The sequence below is a fragment of the Haemaphysalis longicornis genome, unplaced genomic scaffold (genome assembly GCF_048455015.1).
Source record: "Haemaphysalis longicornis isolate Haplotype H1 unplaced genomic scaffold, Haemaphysalis longicornis Haplotype H1 scaffold_7, whole genome shotgun sequence".
NCBI lineage: Eukaryota > Metazoa > Arthropoda > Arachnida > Ixodida > Ixodidae > Haemaphysalis > Haemaphysalis longicornis.
This window is the reverse complement of record NW_027526422.1, coordinates 179,073,785-179,098,451: the sequence shown is the minus strand read 5'-3', so window position 1 is coordinate 179,098,451 and position 24,667 is coordinate 179,073,785. Positions and strand designations below refer to the sequence as shown.

Genomic DNA, 24,667 nt, shown 5'->3' with positions numbered 1-24,667 from the left:
TTCGCAGCGAGTCCACGACTACCAAGGTCCGAGTGGTTTTCGACGCATCGTCACATGGGCCGGAGTACACGTCCCTCAATGAACACTTGGAAAAAGGCCCAAGGCTTCTGGCAGACTTGACCACACTGTTGATAAAATTTCGGTTGCATCCCATCGCTCTGACCGCAGATATTGAAAAGGCGTTCCTGCAAATCTGCATTCGAGAGCAAGACAGAGATGCACTGCGGTTTCTGTGGTTCAAGCAAGTTCCCTCGGACGAGAATCCTAAACCTGAAGTGGAAGAATGGAGGATGACCAGAGTACCGTTTGGTACCACAGCAAGCCCATTTTTGCTGAACGCCACCTTACAACATCACCTGAGACTTGTCAGTGGTTCTTTTCGGGACACGGCTGCCCTACTCGCAAAGTCGTTTTACGTGGACGACTTGCTCGTGGGAGCCGGCACCGACCAAGAGGCGCAACGTGTTTTCACGGAAGCTAACGCTATACTAGAGTCAGCAGGTATGCGTCTTAGGAAGTGGACCTCTAACTCGACACACCTACAGCAGCTGTTCGAGCAAGAAGAAGGCATCACTTCTACCGACGGAACACTCAAGATTCTTGGCATGGTATGGGAGCCCCGAAGAGATCTCATGACAATAGCTTCAAAGTCTGTACTTAGTTTTTTTGACAGAGATCGAAACTCCAAAAGATCAGTGCTCCATACAGTGGCACGAATTTTCGATCCTCTCGGAATGATCGCACCATTCACAGTTCAAGCCAAGATATTATTCCAAGAGATATGGAAACGGGATGTCTCTTGGGATGAGGATCTTCCACTTGACATCGGAGCGCAATGGCGACGTTGGCGATCGGACCTCCAGGAACTTGGCAGCGTCAACATACCTCGCTGGGTACATTTATCCCCAAAGACTACGGCAGCTCAACTGCACATATTTTGTGACGCGAGCACAAAAGCATACGGAGCATGCGCCTATTTAAGGCTTCAAAACAACAGCAATTGCGTGAAAACAGAACTGGTGATGGCCAAGTCAAGAGTCGCTCCTATGAAGACGTTGACATTGCCGCGACTCGAGCTTCTCGGCGCCGTCCTCGGGGCCCGGATGTCACATTTCTTGGAAGCATCTCTTGCCAAAGTACCGTGCAACGTCGAAACTATATTTTGGACAGACTCCCGCATCACTCTGCATTGGATTACGGGTAATACATCACAATGGAAAGAATTTGTCAAAAATTGAGTCACTGAAATTCAAAGACTGACGGCTAGGACACAGTGGCGGCATTGTCCCGGAAATTGCAATCCTGCCGATCATCTCACTCGCGGGGTGTCATTGTACATTCTGAAAACCGATGAACGATGGTGGCATGGACCCACGTGGTTACTGAAAGACCCTACAGATTGGCCTACGGAAGAGTCAGAGATTGGGTTGAAAGGCGTCGACGAAGAAAGGGAGAGATGTGTGCAAATCTGCTTTGTGAGGACTGTGAATCCCATCTTGGACTTGGCGCGGTATTCCAACCTGTTGCGAATTCTCCGAATCACCGCTTGGATTCTGCGATTCATTAGAAATTGTAGAAATGTTGCCAACCGTATATCTACATCCATCTGAGCGGAAGAGATTAAGGACGCGGAATTGTACTGGATCCGTGTTGTTCATCAAGACAGTTACGGTGAGGAGCTCGAGCGGCTCTTGAATCAAGCTCCTCTCGACTGCCCATCAAGCATTCGGATGCTCAATCCGTTCCTTGACTCAACGGGATTGATGCGTGTACGAAGCAGGCTAGAGTTCTCTCAAGAAGAACAGGAAGTCAAGCACCCTCTCTTACTGCCACCTTCTCACGCGTTCACCGAACTTGTCATTCGCGATTGCCATCAACGAACCCTTCATGGCGGGACTCAAGACACATTGACCGAGCTAAGACAGAGATTATGGGTCCAGCGCGGAAGACAAATAGTAAAAAAAGTAATCGGCAGATGCAATGCTTGCATAAGGACACGACTAAGGCCAGCCAGTGCACCTGTAGCCCCTTTACCTGGTGATAGAGTGCGCCGCTCAGATCCCTTCGAGGTAGTAGGGATAGACTTCGCTGGACCTCTTTATGCTCGCACTGAAAGCTCATCTGCGAAAGTTTACATTGCCTTGTTTTCATGTGCAGTTACGAGAGCCCTGCATTTGGAGTTGGTTTCGAGACTGTCGAGTGAAGCGTTTCTTCTAGCCCTACGAAGATTCACGTCTCGCCGTGGACTCCCGGCTGTCATCTACACGGACAACGCACGAACTTTCAAAAAGGCATCCAAAGATATTGCATCGTTGGAAAAGGCGTTCCTGGACGTAAAGTTTCAAGATTACTGTGCTCAAACACGCGTGCAATGGAAGTTTATTGTAGAAAGAGCGGCGTGGTGGGGCGGATTTTGGGAGCGTATGGTGCGAACCGTAAAATCCTGTTTACGGCGAGTCCTGGGGAAAGCTGCACTGACGACTGAAGAACTGACGACTGTACTTCAAGAGGCAGAGGCGGTAATTAATTCCCGTCCGCTGACGTACCTTTCTGCAGCACCAAATGACCCAGAGGTACTCACGCCCGCACACTTCCTAATAGGAAGGAGGCTTGTTGCGATACCTGCGGGTCAACCACCAACAGCGGAATCAACAAGAAGCGAAGTCACGCGAAGGTGGCTCCATCGTAAACGGCTTGCGGAACAGTTCTGGAGGAGATGGCGTAAGGAATATTTGTTGCAGTTGCGCTCTTTCCACCATTCGAAACATGTGCCCACCCACGAGCTCAAAGTGGGAGATTTGGTGCTTGTGCACGAAGAAAAAGCTCCTCGACAAATGTGGAAGACTGGTCGGGTTATACAAGTTATCATGGGACGCGACCACAACGTCCGAGCCTGCATTGTGAGGATTCCGAGCGGAGCTACACATCGACGACCGGTGCAGCTACTGTACCCAATAGAGCTTACTGCAGCGTAGACAGAGATTACAACCCTCAGTGCTGGGGCCGGGAGGATGTTTCTTATTGCCAGGAACTGTGATCTGGTTTGAAATTGGCGCCAGCGTGCGGGGCCCAGCACGTGGAAAAATAGCGGGAATCTCGGCGTGATGGGGAGACGTGCTCGGACGTGACGGGTTCGGACGTGGCTCGTTCGGCTCCTGCTTTTTTGCAAAGTTTCCGGAGATTTTTTGATAGTGTTCCCCTGAACTTTCTGCATTTTTGGATTCGTGAAGTCAAGAGGAACACGCTGATACCCTACTTTTATGGGTGGGTGGACGTTTGTGACTTTTATGGCCGCTTTTCTAGCGACCACGCCGTGACTGTGGAAACGCTAACCGCGCTCGTGCGGCGAGGCATCGCTCGCCTGCCTTTTCTCGCCGGGAGCTTTTTTCACGGACTTTGTGATGGAGTGCGAGGTGGAAGGGGAGCCCTTAGCCCCCGAGAACTTTACTAAAGACTTCGGGTGGCAGCACGTTGTCTCCCGACGTTCTTCAGTGCGAAACTCGGCCATCAACCAGATTGGCGGCAATGCGAGCGGGCTTAAGCCTAACGCCGATTCGAACGCTATGGGCCGCGCCGACCGCGCCGACCTTAAAAGCAAGATCATTCGAGGAGGCAGGATGCCTCCGCTGCCCAAAGAAGAAGCGAAGATCGTCGTGCGGCCCCGGGGAGGCCTGTGTATCAGCAAGGTTGGACCTACTGTCGTCGCCGACGCCATATGGCAAGCTGCCGGGCTCGATCTGGCGACGCGGGACACCGACACGATGTGTCCCAACTTTCAACAAAATATCATGGTGATAAGCACACCCAGCAGGGACAACGCTGCATGCTACGTCGGCATCGAGGGCATCACCGTCACCGGTCAACGCTTCGAGGTGAGCGCTTACGAGGCAGCACCCCACTCCACGTGCAAGGGCGTCATTCGAGGCGTTCCTCTTAGCGACGGACCCGCGGAGATCGAAAAAAAGCTGGTCAATTCAAGAAACCCCGCGGCGCTCGGCGCCAAACGAATCAAGAAAACTACCACCGTAGTGGTCCTGTTCGACGGGTACAGGGTGCCTAATTTCGTCTCCTACGGCGGCACAATGATCAGGTGCACTTTATTTCGCAAGCAAATGGACGTGTGCTACAGCTGCGGCCGCCTCGGGCACCGCTCCGATGTCTGCCCTTCGCCTAACGATGCCGTCTGCAGGGGATGTGGAGAAGCAAACCCCGACGCTCAGCACAGATGCTACCCCAAATGCAAGCTGTGCGGAGGCGGTCACCTTACGGCCGCCAAGGAGTGCAAGCGAAGATTCCAGACACCGTACCTGGTCAGGCGCAGACGGGGGGAACGCTCCCGCGCCGCGGAGAGTTCGAGACAGACCGTCACCTTCAACGACGACGATTTTCCGTCCATGGAGACCTCGAATCAAGCTCAGCAATCACCGTCTCAACGCCCATCCGCCCGCAGCCGCTCCCGGTCCAAGGGGAGATCCAGATCTCGTAGCCGCTCCCGGGGCCGTAGCAGGAGCCGTTCCATCTCCAGGATCCGGTCCAGGTCGAGATCCCGAATCCGATCCAGTCCCAGGTCCCCATCCGGATCCAGGGGCCGTTCGGTTTCCAGAACCCAGCCAGCATCCGGACATCAGCCCGTCTCTACACGTGGCGGGAGGCAACCGTTCCTCGCTTGGGCCGATTTGGTGCGTCCCAACCCCAGCGCCAATACTGGGGCCGCTCCGGGCGCTCGTAACAACCCGCTCCCAGAGCAAGCTAGGGACGCGGAAGTCATTCGTTTACGCAAAGAGAACGACGACCTTAAGAAAATGATCAACAGGCTAGTTAATGAAATGGCAGAAATCAGAAAACTCGTTTCGAATACGTCGGGTAACGGTGAGGCAGTCAGGGCCACCGAGACTCCAGTCGCGGCTCCGGTAGACGGTACTGCAACATCCTCCAAACGCAGGGCAGTGGTCGATCACACATGCGAGTCGGGAGTGTTGACCGCAGAAGTTGGCGAGATTAAGCAAACGCTCACTGCGCTCGCAGACGGCCTCAAACAGGTCACCGCTAACGTCAGCCTTCTTAGCGACAGCGTTCGGCAAATTCAGGTTGCGCTCGGGGATCCCAACAGGGGCCTCGGAGCTCTCGCAGATCGCATCGACGCCAATGAGGCGCGAATGGCTTCACCTGCCACTGTCGTACATCCTCTAACCGCTCCCACCGTACTGAGGGAAGCTACGCTTAAGTATCCCACCAACGCGGTGACAGAATGTCCCATTTTTAGCGCAACCTTAACTGCCCCGCTAGGCGGTAGTCAGTTCGATCAGCCCCATAATGGATAGGTCCAAAGAAAGTTTTCGCATTTGGCAATGGAACTGCAGGGGGTATTCTACCAAGAAAGCCCCTCTGCAGCAGTTTTTCAGGTCTTTGGCGGTTAAACCTCAGGTCGTCGCACTCCAAGAAACATTAGTCTCCGCCGCATCGCTTCAAGGCTACAGAGCCGTATCGGGCCAGCCTGGTGGCCGTGGTATTTGTACTTTGATCGATAAAAGGCTAACTCATCTCACCCACGACCTCAAGCTGGCGAGCGGTAGACTCGAATACGTCATGGTGGAGGTACTGCTCGACGCGCCACAGCGGAATCAGCGAAAAAATAGCGTCTTCGTCCTCAATATCTATAGCAACCCTAGAGACTCGCGCCAACAGTTCAAGACCATCCTCAAAAAAGCGACCGACCTGGCCGGCCCTCGACCCTTGGTCGTCGTAGGTGATTTCAACGCCCCGTACGGCCTCTGGGGTTATGTCTATGACACTACCAAGGGGCGCAACTTGTGGCAAGACGCCAACGAGATGGACCTTACTCTGGTAACAGACAAGGCTTTTCCCACACGCATCGGCAACTCCGCAACCCGAGACACTACACCCGACCTCGCCTTCGTCAAGAACGTGGAGGACGTGGGATGGGAGAACACCGCCATGGAGTTCGGCAGCGACCACTACATTCTCGAGACGCATTTCAAGGTCGCTCGGAGTAGGGTCAGGGAATTCACGTTCGTCGATTGGGACCATTTTCGCAAGATTCGGGAAGAACCCGGGAGAGCGAGTGCACCTGCCAGCCTCGAGGAATGGTGTGAAGGCATCCGCAACGACGCTTCCGCGGCCACCAAGAAAGTGGTAACCGATCTCGACGTCGAGCAAATGGATAGTAGGCTTGCCCACCTGATCGCGGCCAAAAATGCCCTGCTCCGCCGATGGAAAGGTCAAAGACTCAATCGCAGACTTCGAAAGAAGATTTCGGAGCTCAACAAGGTTATCGATGACTACTGCAAAGTGCTGTGCAAGCAGCAGTGGGACGAGCTCTGCGAATCCATCGACGGACAGATACGTAACGGCAAGTCCTGGGGCATGCTGAAACACCTTCTCGACGTAAGCGGCCCCAAGTCAAACCAGAAGCACACATTGGCCCGGGCCCTTCACGAGGCCACATGGACTCACACGGGCGACGAACTAGTCTCCAAACTCCTTCAGAAGTACCTGCCCATCCGGCACAACGGGGATGTGGTGACGCAACTCCCGGACTACCGAGGCCCTCCTCGCCCCGTACTGGATGAAGACTTCTCCGTTGCCGAGGTCAGACAGGCCATCTTCGCGCTCAATCGCAAGTCTGCGCCGGGTCCCGATGGGGTCACTAACAGAATGCTGCGAAACCTTGACGCCCCATCGATTGCCTTTCTGACCGACAAGATCAACGAGGTCTGGAAGAATGGCGTTGTTCCTGCAGAATGGAAAATGGCCTGCACGGTTCTCATCCCAAAACCCGGCAAGGCCCCGAACATCGAGAACCTCAGGCCGATTTCTCTAACGTCTTGCGTCGGCAAGATAATGGAGCACGTCGTCCTTAATAGGATTAACAGGTACCTCGAAGACAACGGGATTTACCCGTTCAACATGATTGGCTTCCGAGTCGGACTCTCGACGCAGGATGCCATGAAACTAATCAAGCATCAGATTGTGGATGGCCGTTCTAGGGACGTAAAGGCCCTGCTCGGCCTGGACCTCGAGAAGGCTTTTGATAACGTGCTCCACACCTTCATCGCCAAAACAATTTCGGACCTGGGTCTCGGTTCCAGATTCCACAGGTACGTTATCTCTTTTCTAACTGACCGGAAGGCCACGCTTCGCATTGGAGACTTCCGCTCCGACGAAGTGCCCCTCGGAGGACGGGGAACTCCTCAGGGCGCCGTAATCTCCCCCATGCTATTTAACATCTGTATGATTGGCCTTTCGGAGAGGTTGGCACGAGTCGAGGGCGTCAAGCATACCATCTACGCCGACGACATCACCATCTGGTGCTCCGGCGGCTGCGAGGGAAGAGTTGAAGAAGCTATGCAGGAGGCGATCGATGTGACCGAGCAGTACCTCCACCCCACCGGACTTCGTTGCTCCCCCGCGAAGTCGGAGCTTCTGCTTTACAGAAAGGAGAAGGGAGGCAGACCCAAAGACTGGAAGCCAGTCTCCGAAAGCAACATCACTCTTCGCACCAGTGACGGGGGGCTGATACCCAGGGTCGACGTCATTCGGGTCCTGGGCATGTTTGTCGAATTCAATGGCGGGAATGGAACGGCTCTCCGCAAAATCATTGCAAAGACGGAAAACGCTTTCCAGCTCGTTCGAAGAATTGCAAACCGACACCGGGGCATGAAGGAGGACAATCTCCTCAGGCTGATGAATGCCTTCGTACTGTGCCACTTCACGTACACGATTTCCATGCACAACTGGCTCAGAGCGGAACGAGACAAGCTCAACGCTCTCATCCGTAAAGTAGTCAAAAGGGCTCTCGGATTGCCCATCAGGACTCATACAGAGGATCTCCTCAAGCTGGGGTTACACAACACCGCCGAGGAGATTGCCGAAGCCCAAGAACGCGCACAACTCGCTCGCCTGAACACCACAGCAGCAGGCAAACGCATCCTCGAAGAGCTAGGCTACCCTTCAGCAGGATCCTCGAGGAGCAGTACCCCGATCCCTAGGTGCATTCGAGAGAAATTCGTAGTGGCCCCCGTGCCCCGAAACGTGCATCCTGTCAACAACGAGGGCAGACGCAAGGCAAGAGCAGCAGCGATCCTCAAACAGATCAAGCAAAAAAACATTATAGCAAGCTTCGTTGACGCTGCGGAGTACAGCAATGGGAAGACCTTTGCCGTCGCTGTGGTCGACTCCAGCGGAAATATTTCTAACTGCGCTTCCATTCGCACATCAGACCCCCAAGTCGCTGAGCAAGTCGCCATCGCCCTCGCCCTGCTAGACGGTCGTGGGTCAGAGATCTACAGTGACTCCAAAACGGCAGTGAGGGCTTTTCAGAATGGCCGCATAGCTGAGCAAGCTGCTCGCCTTCTTAGCGTTTGGCGTACAGATGCTCTCACGCATCATTCAATTCACTGGTTCCCCGCTCATGTAGGATCTCTCGCGGGTGCTCCCCCGAACCTCAATGAGTCTGCTCACGAGGCTGCGCGCGACCTCACTGACCGCGCTTCCTCTGTAAGGAGAGCTGACTCGCCTCCCCCTTACGGCCACAGGGATGCTCCCGCTACTTATAACGAGGTCACAAAATTTTTCTACATGTCTAGAAGGGTCTTTCCACCCCCTCACCCCAAGTTGAATAGGGCGCAAGCCGTTTCCCTTAGACTATTACAGACCTGCACATATCCGTGTTTGGCAGTTCTACACGAAGTTTACCCCGACGTATATCGCGACGACACCTGCCCGTCCTGCGGACAGACCTCTACTCTAGCTCACATGCTCTGGGAGTGCGGGTCCGCACACCCCAAGTTCAGCAAGGAGGAGTGGGACTCTCTTCTGCGTAGCCCCGCTCTAGACAAGCAAATCCTGGCAGTCCAGCGTGCCCGCGACCGGACCGGTGGGCTAGACCTGCCGGTCCCGACGTGGGACTAGCCGGGTGCGCGACGAGCTCGCGTCATCGCCGGACCCTCAATAAAGTTCTTTCACTCACTCACTCAATCTCGGCGTGATGGCACGCGGAGGAGACAGACGAAGACGAGAAAGAAGAAGGAAGATTCTCGGTCGCCATGTTAAAGCTTGTTTTGCCCTGTACTTACTGTAAATACAGTTTGCTTTCTTTGCTTTCCGTTCGCCTTTGAGATTCTTCAACACCATGTGATATTTTGTTGGCATACTAACATCGCTGAACTTCATCCAAATGGAAGCTTCGGCGTCGGTTTCATGGTGAGTACAACCAGAAAACAAACAATCATTTGTGCGCACGTACTTCACCAGGCTCGAAAGAAAAAGAGGAAATCTTAGTACACAAGTAATATTCAAATTACACGCGCTTTTTATTTACATGTCAGTGCGAAACTGTCAGTACAGGTTCGCGCTTTGTAAGTCTTTGCTCGCCAGCAGTAAAATAATATCTCCACTAAAAATGTGTTTGCTAATTCTGGCTTTTCGGGCGACTTTACATGGTTAGGGTAGTGTAGGTACCATGCGAAGCTGCTGAGCAAGGTTCTAAAATGCAATCATGTCAAGAGGGTGGTCATAGCTAGGGTTTATTTCAAGAAAAGACACGCTTGTTATTATGGGCATGATAACTAAGAAGTAATGACGGGGACAATGATAATGGTGCGTGTTTATTTCGCCACAGCGAAGATTTTTCTACAGTATAATTATTTATTTATTTATTTATTTATTTCCATAAACATTTTTTTTATTTATTTTAGAAAACTGTTGGCCTTTTGGCCGTTACAGGGTCGGACATACAAGAAATTTTGGAATCGCTCTTAAACAAAAGTTGGATCACCTCGTTCATGCATCATTTAACTATGACACAAGCACGGCTATGTTCAGACTACCGACGCAAACGTCATATCGTGTTGCATGAACGTAAGAAAACGGCGTGTCACGCAGTTCGGTTGGCTGAGGCGTCGAATGACATCATCCTCAAAGTTATTACGACAATTGCAGAAAGTCTGAACCCGGCCTTACATTTGGTACACGAGGCTGGCCAGCGCCTTTCAGTATAATTGTCCCGACTGCCTCAGAACACATTTTTCTGCCCCATGAAAGCAAAATAGTATGTTTCTGTGGTCGTGAAGCATGTGTCCAGGATAGAAGACGCGTCTAAAATGATCAGGAACACAATGCCACTGCCACATCGCGATGGACCAGAGCTAAAGGTAAATTGCTGCTGAGGTGCCGAGGCAGGTTCAAATGAGTCATATCAAAGGATGTTTTTCGATGCAGGCAAAAAGCGATAGTCCCGTGCGTTGATGTTTCGGAGAACGCCCAAAATAACCTGGATGGCTTAGTTTATCTGGAATCCTACGCTATGCCGCATTTTGTCACGAAGTTGCTGGTTTAATCACGCAAGACAATTACACAGCTTAACAACGGAAAGAATTTTGTGTACTCAAGAATGGCACATCGCAAATCCATCAATTAACAAACGTAATAGGATTACAAAAATATTCTGGTTCCGGATATGCTTAAGTTCCGCATGATTTGATAGTTCTAGCAAAAAGACCCGCGGAAAAACAGTTCATTTGGCAGAGAACACCTTGTTACGTGAACAGGGATGCGATACAAAAAGAAATTCTGTTGCACCGCTCGAAACGCCAGCACTTGTGCAGTCGCGAAAAGAATACCCCACCTTAGATTCTTTGACGAACGATTGGTGGAGTTTTCTCAAAGGTCGAAGGGCCCATAGGGCTTTTCTTGCTTCTGGTATAGTTAGCGCACAAGTTCGAATAAAAGTGCTGTGCTCATGATTTTCTTTACCAAGGTGTTCCGTGAAGGATGTTCATTGTCGATAATTGCAGCTAGCGGGGAGCCGGGTCGTAGTACTTCGTCATACAAAAAGAATCTCGCGAGTTCGGAGGCTGTTCCTTTTGGAACCATTTTTTTCATGCTTAACGACTGGCGTAGTAGGTAGCCACCAGAATCTTTTTTTTTTTTTGCTCTATCGCAAGTGAGGAAAAGACACAAGGAGATATAGGCTGATTTGCTCCAACGGAGTCGTCAATGACCTTGTGGTATGCAGAAATACCGGTGGCGTAAACGGACCGGCACGCCCAATCTGCTGGTCCTCACAATAAGTTCTCAAAAATATATTAGCCTATTGCGTTTGAATTTTTTTAACCTGCCAATTATTCTTGCAAAACCCCTATGTGCGTCGTCACTTTAGGACAGACCAGGAATAGTTCCTCGGTGGACACCAAGGATGCAAATACCCAAAGAAAAGCGCACAAGGCTGGAAGCAAATCATTGCATGCCAACCACGTATCAGCGACGAATACTGGTGTTCAAATTGTTAAACAAATAATTGGTGTTTTACGCTAATAGATACTAGGGTGGAAATGAGGTGGAATAAATTGCAGTAGACTAGATAAGGCTGCATCAGGATGGGTTCGGGTGAAATAAAATGAGGTATGATAGAGTAGAGGCTGATCCGTAATTGACAGTCAATATTAGTAAAAGCATGTAGCTTGGATTCGGTGGGATTAAGGTGGCATACAAAAAACTAGGTCAGGGAAAGTTTGAATAAGGTGGATAATTGCTTGTTATGATAGATTAGAGTGTAATAAAAGTAATTAGTATGAATGTGTGTAGATTGAGATTATTTCAGTAGAATTAGGTTCGGTATTAGTGTGGAATAAACAGTTTAGAGAATATTCGTATGATATAACCATAGTTTACAGAAATAACTTGTAGCCCACACTCCGAGTCTAACGCGTGTCAGCTATCTGTCTTGATTTGAACCTAGCCCGGTTAGGTAGAAGCCCAACACGAAGTTCTGCACGCCGTTGAAGGTTTCTCAAATTATTTCTGGGTAGCAACCCAAAAGGATTCTGTGATATAACACAACCTCGTGGTTTATCTGTTCATGATGCGCTAGCGGTGGGTATAGGTTTCCCTTTTATCAACAGGCAGTGAGCAAGCTCACTAGGTATTTTAAAAAAGATAACTTTCATTGCATAAATCTCAAACTGTCACTTCTTGCTCCCTATTTTCTGAGAGGTAACGTCTCGAAAAACATCGAAGAAAAACCGTTTGCTACTTAAGAAAACTCTGACTAATCTCATAGATAAATGCATCCTGTGTCATCTTCATAAACTGCGATAATACTGCGCTTGCTTTTCTCGGAATCTTCGCCGCCCAGACAACAAGCAAAAACGACTATTCAACCAAGCTGACAAAAGGAAATTAAAACTCGCTTTAGTACGAGTCAGGCGAGCGAGAATATTATAAAGTAGTCAAATACACGAACCGGCAATTTTTCTAATGCGACATATCATCTGTGCTAAAAAATGACCCTAGCAGTTTCTGCGGGTTAGCAATCCTAAGCATAATATTCATATCGTCCTTACTGATCTGAGTGGCGAAAGTATAACTGGCAGTGATGTTCGGAACTGCTAAACAAACTGAACTCAACAATTCTTCTGCTGGAAACACTGGCTTAAAAATAATTCTAAAAATATGGCAGCAAGCATAGTATCAATAATATCCGCCCTATTCCAGCAGCCACTATCAACCATCGTTGCACTACGTGGTTGGAAGGTGACGAAGTCTTGTCATTTTTTCAAATCTGGTGATCATACCTTTCTCCGTTAACTATCACCCCGTTTCTTTAGTTCCCATACGTAGATAAATGCTTCATATTTTACATTACCTATCTCGAAGAGCATACCTTTTATTTGAATCAGCATAGATTCCGCAAATGTCTTCCATATCATACATCTAGTTGGCTTGTTTCATGACTTACATTCATCTATACAAGCTGGAATTCAAGTTAACGCAATTTTGCTACACTTATAAACATTTGATCGTGTCCCTTACACCTTCTTATCCACACGCTTACGCTAGTGAACATGCAATCTACATTTTGCACGTGAAATAAATATTTTTCTTTTCATCATCATCATTTTTATCGGCCCGTCTAGGCCCACTTCAGGGCCAATGCCTTTCCTATATATCTCCAATCATTCCGGTCCTGTGGTAGCTGCGACTAATTTATTCCCGCAAATTTCTTATTCCCATCTGCCCAACTAACTTTCTGCCATCCCCTGCTGCCCTTGCATTCTCTGTGGATGTACTCTGTAACCCTTAATGACCAACGGTTATTTTGCCTTCGCCTTCCACGCACCGCCCACCCCATTTCTTGTTAATTTCTAATAATGGGTCCTCGACACGAGTTTGTTTTCTGACACACTCCACCTCTTTTTGATTTGATTGGTTGATTGTAGGGTTAAACGCGCCGACACAACGCAGGCGATGAGGCGCGCCGTGTTCGAAGGCTCCGGAATAATATTGACCACCTGGGAGCTTTAACGCGCGCCGAAATCTCTCTTCTTGCGCCTTAGCGTTTCTTCTTGTCTCTTCTTGTGGATATTGTATTTAACAGTACGGAATTCACATGAATAACAATCACAGCTCGACTCTAATCCAATAATAGTGGGTGTACATCAGGGGTGTGTACTTGGGCCCTGGATTTTTTTACAGCCAACCTGTTAGCCTCTAGTTGGTTGGAAACTTTTCTGTCGTATAAGAAACTCGGGGCAGTACCCCGCCGTTCTCGCATAATACGCCAGCATATAGCTAACGCTTCCGGAATACAGCATATTCAGCAGTACAGCAACACTGCAATACAGCAATGCAGCAATGCAGCAATACAGCTCAGTATTCGTTAAAAAACCAAAACAAGCCGCTTAATCGCATCATGGTTTATAAGGCGCCTGTGAACAATGGAACCCCCGCTCCTCCATCCGTTGCTGTTAAAGATTATGTTTTGACATTGTTTGAACACTTGTTCGGACATTGTTTGAATGTTTGGACATTGTTTGAGCAGAGAAGTCCTTGGCAAAGATGCGAAGCGCATGCATCAGGCTAGGCAGGACCTAGCGTATGCCGCCAGAAAAAAGCCGAGCGCAAGTGATAAGCAAGCTGACACGGCGAAAAACATTTCATACCCTCTCCTATAAACATTTCTAGGGGCTTTCAACACCTTCATTGAATATCTACATTCACAGGCTGCAATGGCGACTTTTTTTCTAATTTATAGTAATAACCAACCAAACTGCGTCAAATCTAACAGCAGACCATTTGCTGTAGACTTCATAATATACCGTAATATACAATGTAACCATGACGCCGACATTATTCAGCCCGACCTCAGCACTATAAACACATAGTCAACCTGGATAATGCCTCTATATCATCCTGAAGCAAAATTTGTCTTTTAGCAATCAGGCCTCCAATAATTCATCATCTTAAATATTCAACGCCAGCCTGGTGTAGAAACTTTCCACCTCCATAACTATTGGCGTACACCTTACCGATAACTTACCATGAAATTATCACATTAACCATATCCTGGCATCTGCCTACCATTTTCTTGGTTTCCTCAAACGTAACGTCAGTCGTGGTTCCTCGCACTTATGGAAGTTGGGGTACACTACACTACGATGCCCTAAAGTACTCATACGCCATGTAGTACCGTCATTAGACTTATGTAACAAATTATTAAAACCCTTGAAAAACCAGCCTGTATTATTTGTTTTTTGTGATTACTCAATGATACCTGTATAACAGTCACAAAAATGGCGCTGAGCTCGAAGCCTTATCAAATCGTCGCACCAAATCTTGCTTAACACTATTTCATAAACAGTATTGCCATGTGTACTTACCTACAGCCATTTATAAACGTCAGGGTGAGTCATGCAAATTCAAAAGTCTCATATTCCGAACCCCGCCATTGGCCAAATCATTCGTACCTCGTAACACAATAGACTGAATAAGTCTACCATCGCACGTTCTCACTGAACCAAAACTGTATCTGTATCTGTACGGTTCTGTATAGTTAAATTTACAGTTCTTTGCGCATTAAAATTCGTGTTTATGATGTATCATCTTACTGCCTCCTTTGATTCGGTTCTTGCACTGGTAAAAGACGTCTCGATGACGCCGTTCATGCTCCATGTCGTTCGTTTTGGGTTCTGCACGAATACCACTGTTCTAGATGTTCTTTTGCATGGTTCCTCTTGATTTACGCTGATACAACGCAATCTGGTTGTGAAATTTTTATTTTTTGTTGTGTTATATTGGTAGTTTTTGTGACACCAACGTGACCCCCTACACTATGTATTACCCATCCCTGAATTCTTTTCAGAATTTCGGGGAATAAAAAAGTAAATAAGGCATTTTTGAATATACATGTATTAACCGAATTTTTTGTCGTTGGTACGACAAACACGTGCGTTTTATTGTAACTTCGGAAATTCATTTAGGAAAGCTATTGGGATATCAAAGGAAGTGTATAAACCAACATCAACGAATATTTGTGCAAAAAACTTGGAGGCTCTCATAATTTGAAAAAAAAACTCCGATGTTCACGGAAGTATACGTGATTTTACGGCGAACGCGCGGCGATATATACAGCTCGTTTAGTGCTCCATCAAATTGCGGTCGTTTTCTTGGAAACTGTTTTTTTGTCGGAAATTGCTTCGATCAGTTTCTTTTCTTTTAATCACGGGGGGCCACGTACAAGTGTAACACGGTACACACTATTTTACAAAATTAGTTTTTGATTCATAGATGTTGTGAATTTTGCGAAGCTGGGAGATTAACCCGTCTGAGCTCCCGAATTCTAGCCGATTTCTGAAGTTGGGATGCGCCATGCAAATACACCCACAAGGACCACAAATTTTGTTTGACGCTCTCAACGCGTGTTCTCTTGCTTAATTTCTGATTGTCATTATTGACTGTTTGTAGAGTGCGCCTTGTAAGCGCCAAAAGATGAACACCCCGGTAATCAGGAAACAAAAAGTGTGGATATAGTACGCTGGAACTGCAACAGCCTGCTACCCTTGATACCTTGGGTCGAATATTCTTAAATTACACGTGTTTGTTGTGTACATGCTTTTTATAGCGGCGTCTGTTTTTTGGACCGTGCTACAACGAGGGTTTTTCGCACAGCGCGCCACCTAATGTTTCCGCTCAAAAATCTGAAATTCATGACCGACTTACAGAGCACGAGGCTATATGGTCAGCGAAGCTTCAGCTCAGGCAATACATGGCGCCCACATTGCGGCGACCGAGAGAAAGTGAGTCAGTGAAAGTTTTTTATTAACGCATAGAGGGCCCAGGGGCGCGGAGGAGAAGAAGGGGGAAATATATTGAAGAACGATAACTTTTGTTGCAGAGGAGGACGCTGCTCGGAGGAGCCGGACGAAGCTACATGCACAAGGGTTAGGGCTTGGGCGAGTTGGTTCATGATTATAAAAGGGAAAACAGCGCAAACTCAGACAAGACACAAGAAGTCACCTCCTTCTTCTTGTGTCTTGTCTGAGTTTGCGCTGTTTTCCCTTTTATACTACATGCACAAGCCCTTGCAACGCCAACAGACGGCGGTGCGAACATCGACTTGTTCGATGCGGGGAGAACAAATTTAAGGTCAAAGAAACATAGCCATCGCCAACCAAGCGTGGTAAGCTAACGCGTTTGAATTATTATTTTGCTAAATGACCCGAAAGAAGTACTCGCTTCCTGTTTCATTTTAATCGTGTAGATATTGTCACGTGGCCAAAGACGAAGCAGCTGTCTTGAAAGGAAAACAAGGTTATTGGAGCGAGTTTGTTCTCAACTAACAAATTAAAGAATACACAGGCGGCGAAGCAGCAGTCAACAAAGTGACGCTCGTAGGCGAGTGTCGGCGAATCGAATGCAGCGGCGTCTGGTCTGCGGTCATTTATCTCTCGGCGCGAGGGCTTCTCGAACAGTCGAATTGCATCCAGAACACTGTAGATGACAGATTACTATTCTAGGCTGGTGACGTTAGTTCGTGACACTCTCTTCATCAAAGGAGCTAACATGTGCGGCATAAACAACACAACATGCGCTTCACTTGCCCCTCGGATAACACAGATACCATACCCCGCCGCAGCCGGATGGCAAAAACAAACTATAAACAAACAAACCCAAAACATGGTTCGTGGCAATATAATTTGACTTGCTGGAAACAAACGATCATCAGGGTACTCTTCATGAACTTTTTTCAATCAATACCGGAAAAATTTAGGGTCCGACAGACTGACTGACCGACTGTGGCATAAACACCCAGCGAAAACTCCTAGTCTATAGAGACTTCAAATTTCTTGAGTACATTTGCGACATGGCGCACAGGCTCACTAAAGGGGAACCTTTGGTAATTGTACTCCCAACCGAGGGAAAGGGGGACAGTCCGTTTTCTTATATTCGTAATTACCTCCGTCACCCGTTCACATTTTTAAGCTCTTTTTTCTGACATATCCAACCGCGCAACTCCCGTATGAGCCCTGTCCTTGAGAAAATGTAAAAAGTAGTTTTTGGATTTGGCCAAAACCTACACCATAGACCTGATTCCGCATTCCGGAACTAATATCGTGTTCCCAAAGATGCTCAAATAAATCTTCCACCGATTCATTTATCCAATGATATTTACTAGCATATGTTAATCATAGAAATGCAGTGAACCATTTTCGAGGATTTCGCACTGCGACGCCGTTAAAAGGGCCATATTGTTTATTACAAATGACATGGCTGACGAACCAAAAAGGCCTATCAAGTTATTTCTAGGCCAAGCCAAACTGCTCTTGTTAACGGTTGCAGATTTCATGGGCACATTGTGTTTACGGTTTTGTAGTCAATATTACTCAAAATATTAAAAATTCCACCATGGGGAGAGTTGAAAGTGGTAAAATAGTTTTTCAGATACATTTGTTTTATCGCACGCAATTTGAGGTATTTAACCGGTTTTGGTTGAGATAGGTAACTTTCTCCGGAATCTAAACACTGTTCTAAAACATTTTTCTTAGACACCCATCTAATAGGGCAAGCAGAATTTCGGGAAAACACTGTTTTTTACACATTCGTCAATAACCACACAGACAGTTGGCATATCTCAATCGTTCTTGCTTGCAGACGCTGCCCATCCGATTGCACAAAAATAAATTTCAGGAATTTGTCATAACATGCGGATAAAAAGGCAAGAGAATATTGTTTATTTACACCCCTCTGGACATGAAATTCAGTTGAATGTTGCCGCGTTTGCCCAGCGCTCGCCATTTGTCGGCACCTTCTACAACCACGCGCCTCCCGTCGGGGCCCTTTCATTTATCGTAAACCTAAAAGACAAGACGGACCAGTAACCAGTAAAAAGCGCAAAGGTTAGCGCTAGGCATCCGTTCGGACTTCCTGTTACCCCGCGCCTTACTTAGGGAGCCCATTTTACCTATAATAAAACTGTACCGATTAGAATATTTAATATCTGCTGAGATAGCACTTCCCATGACGAAGGATACCCCTCACCCAGTCCGCCTCCATCGTGTGTTTCCAGCGCAATCTCTTGCTGAATTCAAGTTGTGTTTACAACCCGGCACTCTTCCTCATATCATATTAGGAGTGCAAGCTAAACAACCTCACCCTTCTTATATCCACTCTTTCCTATTTTGAGCTGTGGCAGAACCTGGTCACTAACAGCAATCGGGATGGGCAAACAATTCTTCCTCCAGAGTGAAGGCTGCGCGCTCATCACATGGCTTTCTCAAAACTTGGAACCACTTCCACTTTACCGGCTCAATAAAACATTTTTCACTGACTCAATCGCTCGAGCGCATCATCTTGGTGCAAATTGTTGAGTGAGAGTCACAGTAAAACACGAGTGCCAGTCATTCCACACTACCCCGACGCGCCTGCGGTTGGAACCCAGGTATTGACAGCAGTCAGGAGCTCCTGAGTGTGTACCACTTCACGATGAACTAGCCAAATATGATAACTAACAAATAAATTAACACCTGTTATACCCATTAGTGTCATTATTATAATGGCCCACCCGGGCACCCCCGGGTACTAGCGGTAGTATAACTTGAGCTATGGTGCGTAAATATTGCAAACATGCTTAGTGAATTATGCAGCCCCGCCTCCCACATTACCCTACGCGCACTTGGTGGGATTTTTACCCCCAAGAACACACACCTGAAATGGCTACTACTATATTTTAATTTGCTCCCAAAACTAGCCCTAAAGAGCGCGTTAGACACTGCGCTATGATCGCTTGTTGGTGCGCACAGCTCGTATACCAGCCAGGAACCTGACTGGACACGCACATTAGGATCAATGTTCAGTCGGAATTGGCTCTAGGCACGTTCGCAAAGCTGATATATCAGCATAATACGTGACCAAGTTGCGCCTTACAACCTGTTTCCTGGAATGGTCGCATTGTGCGCCGCTAACTGACTGCAGCATCGACACGACAGCCTTGCTGTGCATTTCTAACGAGCGCATTCGCTTCGCCGCATAGACGATACAGCTGGAGAATTCGGGAAACCCTACATAGGCGGCTAGCGAGGGTATGTTTTGCAGTCCTATACCGGCAATAACTGTGCATGCATAGTCTATAGAACGCCCGTCTCTCGGTCCTCAGAATTTTTAACCATTGTCACCCAAATTTTTGACCGCAATGCAGGATCCTATTTTGAGGAGGGTATAAGCGTATCTCAGAAACCAGTCTTGAAAATGCATTATGTAAATATATGTAGTGTCAAAGTATATATATGGAAGTATTTGCACCCGAAAATGCAGAGTGGTGAACATGATGCCATCTCCAAGCAGTTGTGGCTTGTGTTTGTTTTGGCGGCTTGCGTTGCTGCCCTGTTTTCCTATCTTTGCTGTAGTTTTTTACCACGAGAGAAAGTATGGTTTGTCCGGTTACGTTTGGCATTGCGAAGCGTGCTAAGATCAGCATTCTGATCATTGCACTTCAATATATTAAGAAGAGCTATGAAAAATTAATATTCAACAAAGTACCGGGTTACAATGTGCAATGCAGGTTCGAAGAACTAAGTGGCTTCCGTTGTAATGCGTCTTTCGGGAACCCTTTATTGCCGACTTGGTAACGTACGGGATAAAAAAACGGGATGATTTGCAGTCACGGCTCATGATTGAGCGCACGAAGAATACGTTCTTTCTGATGTTCTATGGCCTCCGGAGTTTTTGTACTGGAAGGGTAATTCTGGAACAGAGGTGAGAATCAGGCAAAATGGAGCGAACCTATTTGGTTTATCCGGGACTAGCAGCCATACAATTTCCCGGCAGCCTCCAAATAGGAAAACATAAAAACTGTTAGTTCATGTGTTGACGAAGCTTGGTAACAGGTGTGCGCATATGAACATGCTTGAAATTAGCGTCATCTCTTGTGAATTAAATGATTCTAACTCAACCTTGCACAGGCTGAGAAAAATAACAATTTATTCTGGTCGATACGTATCTACGTACTTGAATATTTATATTTAAATCAGCTAACTACCGCTCAAGATAGGTTTTCTGCAGCCTGGGTATCTGCAACCTCTGCAAGCGAGTATTTGCAACCTTTATTTGGTAAATTAAACATGCAAGACACAAAAACACCGAATCAATATATTGTTATGCGGAGGCAGAAGAGATGAGAAGGTCTATAGGGCCGCAGCTCTCTTCTTCTTCTCGTGACAATATAAAATCAGTGACACGGCAGAGAGATCGTCCGCTGAAAGTCAAATAACCACTCAGAAACGTAAATGCTTCAAAATTTTACGAGGACAGAGAAACGATTAACACATTCAATGAAAGCACAATTTCACGTTGAGAACTGCGCAAAACATTGAACTGTAGCACTGATAAATGCAGCAATGAGGGTACACTTTTTACAGATGTTTCGGCATATAAATGAGATAACAGTGGCGAGCTTGATACATTAGCAGCAAAAAAATAGAAAACCTATCGAACTATTTTAGGTACCATTTGATAAGAAACCGCGCTCACTTTATTCAATTCGCTCAGACCAGTTTTTGTTCATTCGGTACAAGCGGAAACTTATTAAATATTCTTAAATATGGTTTATCAAATGCGTTGCATTATTTTGAACACTGCATACTTATCCAATGTCTTGGTTGATAATGTTAGAAATGCAGATTTAAGGCAACGAGTGGACAACTTCTACTCGTTAAATGTGACCAATAAGCAGCTCTCGTTTGCAGTAGTAAGGTACTTTAATGTATCGAGTTCTAGATTTTTACGGGTCAAATGACATAAAATTTGTACGAGTCTGTTTTGCACGACTTGGTAGGGGATAGGTTTCTGGCACGACCTAGTAAATGCGTTCTCGAGACAGCTATGGTGTGTAGAATAAGCTTGCACCCCATTCCTTTTCCTTCCATTCGGTCTTGTTTGTTTGTGTATTGCATCAACATGAACGAGGCAATGTTAAAATACTTCGAAGATCTCATTTTAGTATAGCTGGCTGATTGCTCTGTTTCTGGCGGGCTCAATCAAGATATCTTTTGAGATAAAACAGGTTTTCTAGTGTTGACGATGCAGTGTGATTCGTTAGATACCATCGCAATTTCTGTGTTTGAGCGAACCTCAGGAGTATGTACTGATCCCCGTGGTTTCAAGGACTAATATTATTCGTATATGAGCACTCAGTGCCGTTGTGTTTCTCCCTTTTACTGTTAAAGAATTCTTTTTTCCGTGCGGAGGCCATTTTCTAGTCATTACGTTGCTGGTGAAGACTAATTGTGAAGATGATGTTACGCGGACGCACGATAGAGGAGATAAACCATGGGAGATATGCGCAATATATTTACAATATTTACATAGCGCCCATTACAGAACCCTCCCAGGCTGCACGTCAGCCCCTCTCTCGCCGTCGCCGATAATGGGACATGGCGCCATGTGGCACTCTCCAAATGTACCGTGGCATCAACGGTCAGACAAGGACGACCGTCCCGGTAAACGCCACAGCAAATTGAACGGCGCAGTGAGGGCTAGATGAGATGAGTAAGAGCAGCGGAATCCATGAAGCCGCTGATAAAGCCGATAGGCATGGGTATGACTGTTAACCGAAGAGCGACGCCTGCGATGCCACGGGGAATTGACGAGGATGCTGGGAACCGCGCCGGACGAAAGGGCTGGGGACACTGCATGGCAAGCAGTGCTCGCCTCCATATCTCGTCGGGTCTCGGTTGTTCTTATCGGCTGCTCATGGCCTGCGGACAAGGGACGTGGGACATATTCGGGCAGTGGCCGCGGAGGTTCTGGCGTCGCCCGAGTCAGTCCACGCACCTTCGATGATTCCGCCGATAGCCATACGGTGCCATGCTCGGCCAGGATTTGGATGAACCCGCACCCACACTAAAGGGTTACGGGGCGGCAGGACACGACATGAATTGTGGGAGATGTGAACTATATTTTTGCGGAGATTAAATGACGGTCATCAAATACCCCGTGCTGCATGCACGCCATCCCCGCTCTCGTCGCCGATTATAGGCGATGGCACCTACGCCATGGAAATATCAAGTTTTTATTTGTTTATTTATTGGCGCCAGGCCAACCGTAGCAATAATAATTGGCCTTCCAATGCGGCAATTTTGCGGTAACTTAAACACACTTTGGCTGGTTATATCGGTACTTGGCTGTGATAAAGATACATCGGTCATTTATATACATAAATGAAAGGAAATCGATGACGGAGCGCTGTGGAGCTCCGTATATGACAAGCTTTGCACAAAGCACTAGAGCGGCTGCCGCCGGGAGGTTTCCTGCGGAGTGATGCCTATAGTTTCCCAGTAGGCTACGCAGGGTAACCATACTTGAACCCTCAAACTCCAAGTTTAAATCAAAGTAGGGGAGCAAAAAAATTAAAGCCGTTCCACTCAATGTGAATGTTGTTGGAAGTGCAGAGCAGTTATCGCCATAATGGGCTGCAGCGCCATTAGTCGCTCAGTGCTGCATTTCAAATGTCCCGCCTTTGCAGTGCTCGCGCGCTTCCTCACTGAAACTGCGCAAAACGGGAGTTCTGCTCTTTTTTCGCGAGCTTTAATTCGTATGCTGGAGTTGTTTTGCGTCATTTCAAACGCCTATTTTTTTTTCTTGAGCAGCTGAAGCCTCTCTCCATCATTTTGAACGCGCAATTTTTTTCTTGAGCGGCAAGAGCCTTACTGCGGCATTTCGAGCGTTCCATGTTTTTCTTGCGTGGCTGGAGCCTTTCTGCGTCATTTCGAACGCGTCATTTCGTCCTTGCGCGCCCGCTTTTCTTCGCTTACTATCGTAAACACCAACCCAACGAGCGTTCCAACACAATGAACGTGGGGGCTGCCGATTACATGCTCAGATCTTGCATGAAATATACTAGCAGTTTTGTTTACGCTAAATAACGGGAGATGTATGACAAGCGCCAGCGCTTCACGAGGTTTGAACGGTTATTATTTCAACGGCGTGGTTTTCGAAGCCTCAGCGTGACTCCCCGACCCCGGTACAGAACGCTGTACATGGGTCCGTTACCTCGCTGTGCCGCTTGAGTCCGGCAGTCGCATCGATCGTTAGCGAGCTAAGACGTCAGGACGAGCCCCTAATGTGCTCCGCCATTAAAACGCCCGCGGCGTTATAGCCACTTTGCACCGGGCTTTGCTTAGCTCCCTGACTAACACTGCAACTGTACACTCACCATTTTAAAGCAAAGCTTTCTTCCTATCACTGTTGGCGGTATCATAACCAAAGGCCCTCGAGGAAAGCCTACTTTACTCAAAGAAAGAACAAATGAATGTGACGACTACGATGATGACGATTAAACAAAAAAAAACACGCGTTTATTAGTTGGAATCGAATATGGGTCGCTGGCGTTGTGAAGCTGACGTCTTCCCGGTTGCGCTATGATTACATGGCGGTGCTTAGCCCTTCCTTTATGTTCGCTGCACGGTCGTTGACTTTGGACCTTCGCTGAACTGAAGTGGGCTTAAAGTTTGTACTTTAGCAGTGTTTATTTCGGACAAGGAGGATGGTCTTACGACGACGATAAGAGGGGGGGGGGGGGGGGGGGCGCGCTCCGCGTTGCGGTGAGGGATTCGTTTCCTGCAGTCTACGTTTGGACTGTCAATCGCAGCCTGTTTGCAATTTGATTGGTAACGCTTGGATGTTGACTTTAAGAAGGTTTCCACTTTGGTTGCTGACGCTTTGACTTTTATTACAGTGGTTTTGACTATGGAACTGAGCCATTTGATTCCCGCACGAAAGAAGGATTTCCGTTCCAACCATCTTAATCGTTAGACGGCGCGGCTGCTAACTTTTATGGCGTTATAAATCCCCGGTTCTTCTCTCGATTGGGGTGCCTCTAAGCTGCTCCGCTTGAGTAGAGGGGAACCCGACGATCGCTGCGATAGCTGACACTGATGTCACCTACCTGCCAATCAACAGCAACAGCAGACCGAGCGAAAGACTACTCGTTGTGAAAATCGACTAGCGGTAGCCCTGAGTGTGTGCGTGTGTGCTTGCGTTGTAATCGGCGCAGAGCATTTTTTACGTTTACACAAAGAAGATAAACAAGGAAAGTCCCGTTTTGGTGGAAGACCCCGCAAACCCTCTGGAGTTCACAGCAGTAAAGGTTTCGGCTACAATGCTGCTCGAACGCAATATGCACTACTCTTTGCTACGCTTCTGCTTAAAATTAAAAGCCCAAGAACTAAAAGTGTGCTGCGATTGGACAACGCTTGCCCGTTGAGCCTTTCTCCTGAAGTTGCTTTATCACTCAGAGGTGCAATACAAAATTCAGAGTCATTGTACAAATTCAGCAATGCTTGTGGGCCAACACCACCGTGTGTTTTCTCTGTTT

At 47.6% G+C, this 24,667-nt stretch overlaps 1 protein-coding gene across 1 annotated transcript; it reads left to right on the top strand.

Moving 5' to 3' along the window:
* Positions 1-6,992: 6,992 nt before the first annotated feature.
* On the top strand, positions 6,993-8,980 carry LOC144145583 (uncharacterized). The gene has a single exon (XM_077677234.1). The coding sequence runs from the start codon at positions 7,234-7,236 to the stop codon at positions 8,929-8,931; it is 1,698 nt and encodes a 565-aa protein (XP_077533360.1). The 5' UTR covers positions 6,993-7,233; the 3' UTR covers positions 8,932-8,980.
* Positions 8,981-24,667: the final 15,687 nt, after the last annotated feature.

Coding starts and splice junctions, on each gene's coding strand:
- LOC144145583 (XM_077677234.1), top strand. CDS start 7,234: ATGCTATTTAACATCTGTATGATTGGCCTTTCGGAGAGGTTGGCACGA.